Source organism: Capra hircus, chromosome 7 (genome assembly GCF_001704415.2).
Source record: "Capra hircus breed San Clemente chromosome 7, ASM170441v1, whole genome shotgun sequence".
Lineage (NCBI taxonomy): Eukaryota > Metazoa > Chordata > Mammalia > Artiodactyla > Bovidae > Capra > Capra hircus.
In genome coordinates, this window is record NC_030814.1 from 56,702,822 (window position 1) to 56,714,400 (window position 11,579).

The following is an 11,579-nucleotide window of genomic DNA, read 5'->3' on the forward strand; positions in this document are numbered from 1 at the left end:
CCAACGTTAATTAGGACACAGCCAATTAATTGTAATCTCTCTCTCTTTTCTAGCCCCTGGTTCCTTCAGAATCCATGCCAGCACCTAAAAGAAGAGCTTGTCCTGTTAAGGACGCTTCCAATTAAAGCAAAACATTAAGCTTCAGAAACAATCTAACAACACACTTAAAACAGTGCCAGACAAATACCAACTTGACAGGGGCGCCAAGGACCTAAAGAGTCAATGTCAAGGAACTTGTAAAAAAAAAAAAAAATAGATGGGAGCTGGCAATAATTCCGCTTTAAGGAATCAACCCCCATGGAACTACTACGAGCCACACAGAAAGGAGAGTGTGCAAACCATCACTGTAGCACTTTCTCTGATAGTGAGAAGTGAGGCAATCCAAATATCCCTCAACAGGAGAAGGGTTAAATCAGCCATGGTGTCGCCACATAGCAGTGCTCTCTGCAGGTGTTAAAAAGAATACACTGTATATGTGTACTCCAAGACGTAATATCAACCAGAGCAAAACACAGACTAATTCATATCCTGTAACTCCACTTAGGAAAACAACAAATACGCACAGAAAAAGGATGAGTAAAAGAGCACATCGGTGGCTAACTCAGGCAAGGGGTGCTTTACTCTGTATACTTCCACACTCTGTCATTCTTTTATGAGTGTCTGCATGAAACGTGTAACTTTTTGTCCTTGCACGATAAGATTAGGTCATCCATTTACACTGTTCATCTTCCCCCAAACCTAATCCTTCCCAAGTCATCCTTATTTCAGAAAATAGCACCATCATTCACATAACTGCTCTGCTGCTAAGTCACTTCAGTCGTGCCCAACTCTGTGCGACCCCACAGACGGCAGCCCACCAGGCTCCCCCGTCCCTGGGATTCTCCAGGCAAGAACACTGGAGTGGGTTGCCATTTCCTTCTCCAATGCATGAAAGTGAAAAGTGAAAAGTGAAAGTGAAGCCACTCGGTCGTGTCTGACTCTTCGCAACCCCATGGACTGACTATAGCTCACCAGGCTCCTCTGTCCATGGGATTTTCCAGGCAAGAGTACTGGAGTGGGTTGCCATTGCCTTCTCCGTAACTGCTCTAGCTAAAAACATTTGAATCATTCTTGATTTTTTAGTCTCAAAGCCTAAATCCAATCAAATAGTAGATCTTGTGGGCTTCCAAAAACACCCAGAATCTGACCTACATCTCCAACACTGCCCCCTAGCCCAAGGTGCCACTGCCTCTTACTTCACCTATTATACAGCCTCCTAACTGCTCTCCTTGCCTCCATTCTTGCCCCACTAAATTATTCTCTACACAGTGGTCCCCATAATCTCTTAAAGCACAAGAAGGATGATGTCACAACCTTCCCCTGACTTTCCATCACACTCAGAATGAAACTCAAAGTCCCTTTGGGAGTCAAGACCTCGAGGACTTGGCTCCCAGCCTCTCTCCCTGTTCATCTGCCATCGCTCTGCTCCAGCTACACGGCCTCCCTGCGAGCCCCAGGACACCCCATAATTCCTCTCACCTCACAACTTCTGCATCTGTTACCACAACCTTAAAAGCCCTTCCTCGAGGCCAAGGCTTGGATGACAAGGTAAGAGCAAAGTAAGACTCCATGTTTGTTGAATGAAAGCGTTCCTCTGATGGCCTAAGATATACAATTTAAAACATACTGGGTTATAATTTTAAAAATTAAAACTTGAGTCAGTCAGAAATGTATGACACTTAGCTTCATACTGGCACCTCTCCTTTGGCTAACTTTTAAAAATGCAATGGCCTAGACCGGGTAACAAAGTCACCTTCATGAACTGCATTCCCCAAAAGCTCCATGGTGACAACACTTTCTCCCTGACCCATTCTCATTTTGTCAATTCATGGGGTTTGTGATCATTAGCTTACGTTGGCCAGCATTAGGAAGTTCAGCCTGGGGCCTCTCCCCAGAGGGACGCTGACTGGCCTAACTAGAGCAGAAATCTGAACCACAGCCTTGTCAGAATCACCTTTCAAGCCCTGGGATGTGAAACTGATCAATCAAGTACATCTGAGGTTGAAGCAAGTAGAAGCAAAAAGTCCCCAAATGAGGGCAAATAAAGTATACCCAATGGTGTTCACTTACTCATCAAAAGTGTTATGGAAAAAGTAAAAGAATTAAGGGCTTCCCAGGAGGCTCTTGTGGTAAAGAATGCAATGCAGGAGATGCAGGTTTGATCCCAGGGTCTGGAAGATTCCCTGGAGAAGGAAATGGCAACTCACTCCAGTATTCTTACCTAGGAAATCCCATGGATGGAGGATCCTGGCGGGCTATGGTCCACAGGATCACAAACAGTCAGATACAACTTGGAAACTGAGCATGTACGCACAAAAGGATTAAAAAAACAATCCAAGATATAAACAGTGCCCATCTAAAAGATCTGAACAGACACTTCAGCAAAGAAAATGCACCAGTGGCCAATGAGCTTATGAAAAGATGCTTGACATTGTAAGTATCACAGAAATGCAAATTAAAACGAAGAGGTACCTCTTCCCACCCACTGGGATGGCTACAATCAAAAAGACAGACAATAGCAGGTATTGGTGATAATGTGGAGAGACTGGAACCCTTGGATGTTCCTGAGGGGAATTTAAAAGGATGCCTCTGGTGCAGAATAGAGTTTGGCAGGCTTTTACAAAATTAAACTTAAGTTTATCTATGCAACCTAGTAGTTCTACTCCTAGGTGGGAAATTAAATAAGAAATGAAAACATATGTCCATACAAAGACTTGTATTTCACAGGCTGAAACTATTCTGCATGATACTGTTAAGGTCAATACATTTGTCAAAACCCACAGAATATACAACACAAAGAATGAACCCTTGTGTAAACTATGGACTTGAGTTATAACACTATGTCATTATTGTAACAAATGTACTATCTGAGAGAAATGGGTGTGAGAGGCTATGTGAGAACTTTCTATACTTTCCACTCAGTATTTCTGTAAACCTGAAACTGCTCTAAAAACTAAGCCTATTAATCATATTTTTTAAAAAGGAGGGAAGGGGGAACTTAAGCCTCAAATCAGTGGGCTGAGTGCTATAGATTATTGTTATTTAGTCGTTGAGTGGTGTCCAACTCTTTTGCGACCCCAATGAATATAGCCCTCTGTCCATGAGATTTCCCAGGCAAGAATACTGGAGTGGATTGCCATTTCCTTCTCCAGAGGATCTTCCTGACCCAGGGATCAAACCTATGTCTCCTGCATTGAAGGCAGATTCTTTACACTGAGCCACGTGGGAAATTTTGTACAGATTATAGATGCAATTTATTCAGTCCAATCCAGAACTGAATAACTGAATTAAAGTGGAAGGACTTTTTTTAAAGCCAGTGTTATATAAAAACTACAAAATCTTGTTTGGATATAATTTGCAGATGTTTATATTTGTATGAGTAATATTCCAAATGTCAGTATTGCAAATTACCACCATTTACAAATAATTAGGAAATGCTTTTTCTTCTTTTATTTGAAAGGTGCTAAAGCAAAGCAAAAGAGCTGAGAAAAAAACTTTTTGTTACCTAACTCCATATGCATTTGATCCTTTAGGATTTGGTAAGTAAAAAATAATATTAGTCCTAAACAAAGCAGGTTGGTACTGAAGAGCCTTTGGGAGTTTATACTATTAACGAAGGATTCATCTCACTACTGCAAAAACCTACATCAAATCCTAAAGAAGTACAAAAGTGGTGTTTTAAGCACACCACTCTTGGTGATTTTTTTTTTCCACTCTCGTTTTAATGAGCAAAAAGGACGAACTATTTATCTTAACAAATCAGACCCAGGAACAGGTTTTTGGCCTCCATGTTCAACTCTTTACTACCCAGTTAAAAGAGAATAACTTTCATTCACAAAAGAAGTAAGTCGTGGAATGTGATGCATAGCATGGTGACTGTAGTTAATAGTACTATAATTTGAAAGCTGCTAAGAGAATAGATCTTAAAAGTTCTCATCATAAGAAAAAATATTCGTAATATATGTATGGTGATGGATGTTAACTAGACATACTGTGGCGATCATTTCATAATATATACAAATAGCGAATCGTGACATTGTACACCTAACACTAAAAAAAAGTTCTGTGTCAATTATATCTCAATTTTTAAATATTTCAACTGAAAAAAGAAATGTTAGAAAAGTGTGCATTTTCTAAATAACATTAAAAAGAAGAGAGAAACTCACTGGTAATCAGTGCTACCTCCAAAGAGCAACTCTACTGCTTCAAAAAGCCAAGAAGTAGTCAGGCACCCTTTACTTATGCCTCACTAGCCTACAATGGGTCTTTAATCCTACGATGATGAGAGCACAGAACTTCAGAGCACAACACAAATCTTGGCTATTCTTTGCAACCAGGACTCAGAGACTGAAAAGCAATGGGTACAATATTTTCACTTAATCTAACACCTGCTGCACATTTCTCCTGTCTAGCATCTACCTCTGAAGAATTTGTATCTTCACTGGCAAAGTGTTTACTGAAGCACTGATGGCTCATGTTTAAGAGAAGCCCTGCAGTCCGTTGCCAAGTTCAAAACTTGCCTACACAACTTCCTAGCTCTGTGACCTGAGACAAGTTATCCTAACTGCAAAATGCAGGTGAATAAGAGTATTCACCTCGTAGGACGGCGCTGCAGGTGAATAAGAGTATTCACCTCACAGGACTGCGTTAAGGACCCATGAGACAGTGTGTGCACTTAGCACAGGGCTGGGCCCTTGGTGAGTGTTTCGAGAACAAGAGCTGCTGGCAAGGTTCCAGGTTTTCTGTTTGCTTGTTTGTTGAGAAAACTGACAGTGCTCCCAAGGTCTTAACAGCATGTATGTGCTAGAGCTTGACTGAACATCAAGTCTGCCTGATAACAGAGGCCTGGCTCTCTGAATTGCACTATGTGCCCCAGGTCTGGGTCTCCTCAGCCTGCACATTACCAGTTCCAAGTTAATTCTGCAGAGTTCACTTCTTAAATGAACTTAATGCTGAGATATGTTCCCCATCTACATAAAGGGGCCAGAAGAGAAGTGGCTCAGTCGTGTCCGACTCTTTGCGACCCTATGGACCGTAGCCTACCAGGCTCCTCCGTCCCTGGGATTCTCCAAGCAGGAATACTGGAGTGGGTTGCCATTTCCTTCTCCAGGAGATCTTCCCAACCCAGGGATCGAACCTGGGTCTCCCGTATTGCAGGCAGACGCTTTACCATCTGAGGCACCAGAGCCACATCCAGGATGTATTCTTGGAAGACATCCTGCGAAGGACTTCTATAAAGAGAATGCCCACTAGTATTACTAACGTTCAGAATCCAGATCACTGTGAAATGCAGAAGAGCAGTTACCGAAGGATTAGAAACAATTTTCAATACACTGAAGATATATATGCTTATTCTGGGCATCCCTTGTGGCTCAGCTGGTAAAGAATCCACCTGCAATGCGGGAGACCTCGGTTCGATCCCTGGGCTGGGAAGATCCCCTGGAGAAGGGAAGGGCTACCCACTCCAGTATTCTGGCCTGGAATACGCGAAGACTTGGACACAACTGAGCAACTTTCACTTTCACTTTTTTTTCATGCTTCTTCTAGAACACATCTATTAGACTGGACGTTTAGACTATGGCAATTAATGACAGCCTGCATTATTTAAGAATGTAGATATGAGATAATTTTTACTTTTTTTCCCCCCATAATATGAGGTCAGGGCCCCACTGAGCCTCATGAATGCCCTCTAGCAAATATTATCAAAATATTTAAATCTCATTCTTTTTTTTTCCCCCTTAAGTAATGTACTATCTAAATGCTCTTTCTTCATGCCTTAGCCAAAAACCTTTTAAGTATGACCTCACTTAAGTATACCAGACTTTTTATCCATCTCTCCACTTGGTTCAAGGTCCAAAATACAGCATTTTGCTTTGTTCATGTTCAGTTATTACGACAGATTTCTACAACTCTTATTTCTGTTAAAAGATAAATGTGCCTTGAATTTAAGATTTGATATTGACAGACAAATACATAGCAGCTAAAATTTATTGCTGTGTTTTTTACTGGCATTCTCATTAATTTATTTCTGTTAAAATTCACTGTGATTGCCTTGGAAATGTGATGCAGGTCAGAATTACTAACCTCTGAGAATGCAGTGATAAAGGCATATCATACCCAAAAAGCCTCACGAAAACTACAGGCTGAACTAGAGAAACACAAATACACTCATTTCACTTTACTCAAAAAAAAAAAAAAAAAAAGTGTCACCCAACAAGATATCAACCCCAGAGAAAGGCTTTATTCAGTATCACACTCTCTGCCCCAACTTGACTGAAAGCTGACTGACAGAAGGGGTTGGATCCTTGTTCTAGTTTTGGTAGTCTCTTCCCTGGTGGCTAGGATGATAAAAAATCCACCTGCAATGCAGGAGACTTGGGTTCGATCCCTGGATTGGGACTATCCCCTGGAGAAGGAAATCGCAACCAGCTCCATTATTCTTGCCTGGAGAATTCCATGGACAGAGGAGCCTGGCAGGCTAGTCCATGGGGTCACAGAGTCAGACACGGCTGAGCTACTAACACTTTCACTTTCTGTATCCTTGAGAGTACCAGGAACTAGAATGAATCCATCTTTCCATCTCATGAGACAACTGGGTTTTCTCCTAGGACACAGTTCAGTCTCTGGGACCTCACCCCTACTTAAACCCCACTGTAGGAGAGCAGCTTATGGTTTAAAGTTTCCCACCTGAAATTCCAATCAAGAACTCAGTGCCTCAAGTTGCCCACCACCATCTAAGAAAAAACTATTAAAATTACACTTCTGATATACAGAATAGGAAAATCAATAGAGACAGAAAATACATCAGTGCTTGATGAGGGCTGGAGGGCAGGAGAATGGGGAGGGAGGACTTGGAAGAAAATGGTGGGGGCTGACTGTTTATGGAATTTCTTTTGGAGGTGATGAAAATATTCTAAGATTGATTGTGGTGACAGCTGCATAGCTCTGTGGATGTACTAAGAACCACTGAACTGGATGCTTTAAGAGGGTGAACAGATTACATCTCAATAAAGTTGATATTCTAAAATGTGAATTCCTGCCCCATCCCTCCCACCTAAGACTATTAAAGTAAGAGAATTCACTCTATCTTAGAAAGAAGTCAAATTGAAAGGGGCATATCCCCAGGAACAAGTCCATAAACCAACTGAAGGTGAAAAGAAAACAGTTCCTGAAAACCACCTCTCAAAACCGAAAGCCTAATTCACTTTCCCAGTTCTATGAAATCACATTTGGTTTGCCATGAAGTCCGTGAGACAGACAGAAATGAAGTTCAGTGCACTTGCGTAGACAATTCTGCTATTGGTGACTCTTGCTCTGAGTCTTGACATTCTGGAAGATAATAATAGCTGCCATTAACTAAGCAGCACTACACACCAGGCTCCAAGCTAAGTGCTTTCTTTACATGCACGTTTCATTTCGTGCTCACAACAGCCCTAGGAGGTCAGCGTGGCTCTTCCCATTTCACACAGGAGGAGCTCAGGCTTAGTGCCTTCCCCAGTAAGTGATAAGGTCAAGAACACAGAAAATCCTAAAACTCTTAATTCTACAAGTCTGAACTTCATCGCCAGCCTCTATTATCTCTCCAGAAAGAAAAAAGGACCAAAGCATACTGAATCCTCTGGACTGAGACAGATTAATCAGGTCAAGGAAAGAGTGCTCACAGAAAATGCCTAGACAAATTAGCACAGAAGAAATTGACTGGGAGTCACCACATCAAACAAGAACTTTCTCCAAAGGCAGGAGTTTTTGAAATGCAGGTCCCAAATTATTTTATTGCTTAGCTGCCATGTGTCCAGCCCAGAGGTTTGAGCTCCAGGGAAAGACTTCTAGGAGTTCGTTTGTTTACCAGATTCTCAAGGGTATTCAATAGACAACAGACCTACACAACATTTCTACTTCACAGTTAAGTGCACAGGCTCTGGAATCTGATAACTTATGTTTAAGTACACTTAACTGCTGTGATGCCTTGGGCAGGTTACTGATCTCTCTGATCTTCAGTTTCCTCATTCATAAAGAGCAATGATCTAGCTGAACTTCAGCAATCCCTGGAGGCCAGTATTATTGCCTCAGATTAACACACAAAGGAAATCTAAACCCAAAGATCTGTGCATACTAATTATAAAATAAAGCCATAAAATTTTAGAGAGGGAAGAGCCTATAAATCATCTAAACCAATGTTACTTTTACACAATTATGTATTTTTACATATATATTTTTTTAAAACGCTTTACATTTTGCAGAAGTGATAAAGATGATCCAAAGAAAATGAATACACATATACTAGCATAGTAATATACCATGCAAGAAGGACCCAATGATAACACAATGCCTGAAGTTCAGGAAATAATAATCCTCTCCACCCTCTTTAAGAGGGCATGTGGCACCTGTTCAAGCACTAATAAGAGTAGAAGAGAATAATTAGTAATAGAGCTGGATATTAAGAGATTAGAACACCTAGCTCTCCCCCAAGTTATAGAGCTGGTCCATTCATTAGACAATTTAAAAACCTCTTTATCACCTGTACTGTTTCCTCCTACCCAAAGAATTCTTAAGTTCCTCCCCCATACACACCTTAAAAATAGTGGCAAGCAGATAAACTGCCAATCACATAAAGGCATCTTCCTCAGACTCAAGGCTAAGATACAAAATGCAAGTCCAAATTCCAACACTCTCGGACCAGGGGCTCCATTCTGGGCAAGAGGAATGAGACAGCTAAGAGCTCAACATCAGCAGGAACTTCATCTCTGGCTCAGACCCTGCGGGAGACAAAAACAGCCCTGCTCTTAGAGCGGTGAGACTCTCAGCCAGTGATTCTTTCAAGCCTGCTTTCTCATTTGAAAGATGAGTTATAAAACGTGAGATAATTTGTGGGTGAAGCAGTGCCTAGTATGGAGTGAGTCTCCACAGCCACAGGAACAACAGAACAGTCACTACTACATCCTCAGTGCCCAGGGTAATATCGAGCACACAGCAGGCACTCCAGATGTTTGCTGAATAAAGCAGAGGCCCAATTAAAGCCAGTCTGAGATTCAAACAAAATGTGTGGGCCCAACCTGTAAGTGAGCCCCTAACTTAGTCCAAACTAGGGGTCACATATTCTAAGGATGGCCCTGGTCATCAACAAAAGAAGAGTCTATTCATTTGCTTCAGGTCACAGCCTCCAACAGAGACCCTACCTCTGAAGAGCCTCAGCATACCAAAGTTCTACTTTTATTTCACCTCAAAAGACTACCACTTGCTGCCCTGGGGCTCCTCTGTCTTCTTCATCTTTAGAAACAACAGGCTCACAAAATGACATCTCAGGCACTTGACTTTAAGTCTCCTTTAAAGAGACTTGGTGACAATTCTCAGGCCCACGGCTGCACTCTGCCAAGACAAGCTTTCCTAGTTGAAAGATATCACCTATTAAGAAATGTAGCAAAGAGAAAGGAAAAATCAAGTGAAAGACAATTCCACTATCTGCCTTTATGTTATTTCTGACTCTTAAAAATAAAAGATGGACCAAATTATTCTTAAATGGGTAGACAGGAAAGGCACCCAAAAAAAGGAGCTCAGCAATCCAAGGCATCCATCCCTAGAGCACTCGTTTGGCCAGAAGGAGACACTCTCTGGCTCTGCAAATGACAAGGGAAATCATACACAGAATGTAAATTTCATTTCTCCCCTGCCAAAGGGAAATTTGCAAAAATGGTTTTGCAAAAGGTTCGAAAATCTCTAAGGATAAGTTTAAACTTCTTTCTGAGCGAAGATCGAGGACATTCCTTCCCAAACCTTTGAGTCTTCAAGGATATTGGGAGAGGTAAAAAAGGAGAGTGAGGGAGCGAGAGAGGGAGAGGATATGTTCGTTCTATTTTTAAACCCTCGCCCACAGTTTAGAGTAAAGGAACACTCTGATTCTGTACTCCCACCCCTATCACCTTCTGCTAAACACAAGAATCAGAACCTGCACACGTACGTGGCCCTGATTCTAGATCTGGTGGGTTAAAAGCTGCCACTATTCCAAAGAATCGCGAGCTGACCAACCACCCTACCCAGCCCTTTTCTGGGAAGGGAAGGAGATCTCTCGGAGACCCCGGCGGCCCTGAGCAGGAGGGAGTGAAGCAGGCACAACCCGCCTTTTCCTGAGGGGAGGCAGCGCCCCCTTGGCGGGGCACGCTCCATTCCCACGGCTGGGCACTCAGGGGTGAGCAACTCTCCCCCAAGGAAGCCGGAGCCGTGGACGCGAAGGGGTTTCCCAATATGCTACGGTGCTCCAGGCACTCCAGTCCCACTCCTGAGACACCTGTGAGACGCGCACACCCACCCGCGGCGCCCCAGAGCGCTACTCGCGCTTGGTCACCTCCCAGTCCCCCCGGAACGCAAACGGCCGGGTGCCGGGTCTCTGCCTTCACTGTCTTGTTGCTAGCTCGCCCATTTTACGTATCCTTTCCGCTTCGCGACAAAGGTCTACGCCCGTCCCTCAGCGCCCGGGGGCAGAAATCCAGCCGGGCGCGGGACCCCTAGGTCTGAGCGCCGCCCGACGGCCCCTCCCGCCCCGGGGCACCGTCCGCGCCAGGCTCCCGGGCACTCACTCTTGAGCGCGCTGATGAGTGACTTCCCGTCCTTGATGAGCTCCTTGATGAATTTGTTGGTCTTGTCCAGCTCCGCTTCGTGCGACTTCAGCGTCTCTCGGAAGTGAGGGCTGTCGAGGCAGCAGTCACTGAATTCGAGCGCGGGCAGCCCCATGGTGTCCGCGGCGCCCAGCCGGGGGGCGCGCCTCCCCCGGGGCTCCGGCGGCCCGCAGCCCGGAGCACGCACGCGGAGAGACCCTGGCCGGCACCCCCGACGGCCGCCGGCTCCACAGGTGTGGCGCCGGCTCGGTCTCAGCGCGGGGTCCGCGGGCGCGCACGACTCCTGAACAGAGCCTGGAGGCGAACGAAGAGCGTCTGCTCCAACGGCGTGTAACCGAGAAGGCGCGGAGCAGGAAGAGCAGCTGAGGACCCGCAGCGGCGACGGGAAGGGAACGAGCAGTCGAGCGAGTGCAGCAGCCGCCTGCCCGCCTCCTTCGCCAGTTCGCTCTCCTGCAGCTTCGAGCGCCCTCTCACAGCAGCCTCGGCCGCCCAGCCGGCGTCCGAGCCGGACGAACCTGCTAGCAATGACCTAATCCCAGCCAAGCCAATCAGAACCCCGTCTCAGCCCTACCCACGGGCCTTCCGAGGATGCCCGGCCCTTCCGCGACCATAACCCAATCAACGGGGTCCAGAGGCGGGGTCTAGGTCGGGGGCGTGGCCCACGCCACCGCCTAGGTCCGCAGCACAAGCTCCGCCCCCTCCCGTCTGCTCAGGGTTGCACTGTCGGAGCCGGGAAGGAACGAAGATTGCTGCCGCATGGGCCAGCGCAGCGGCCGGGATCCGAGCCGGAGACGGTGCGTCTGCATATCTGGGGAGCGGAGGAGCCTAGATGTGCTGAACATGAAAAATCTAGGAATTTAGGGCTGCAGTTCCCCTAAGGCAGAGGCAATCGTGCTTACACTCAAAATGCATTCCCCAGTCGGACACAAC

General features: G+C 45.0%; 1 protein-coding gene across 3 annotated transcripts in view; it reads right to left on the reverse strand.

Annotated features, from left to right (window-relative positions):
* ARHGAP26 (Rho GTPase activating protein 26) overlaps positions 1-11,174 on the reverse strand; it is a 481,157-nt gene extending 469,983 nt beyond the window's left edge. Inside the window, exon 1 of one of the 3 annotated variants that reach the window (XM_018050208.1) lies at positions 10,611-10,764. In XM_018050208.1, coding sequence (XP_017905697.1) covers positions 10,611-10,764 — 154 coding nt within the window. Of the gene's footprint in view, positions 1-10,610 lie in introns of all 3 variants that reach the window. The other 2 variants (XM_018050206.1, XM_018050207.1) reach the window with 2 other exon arrangements.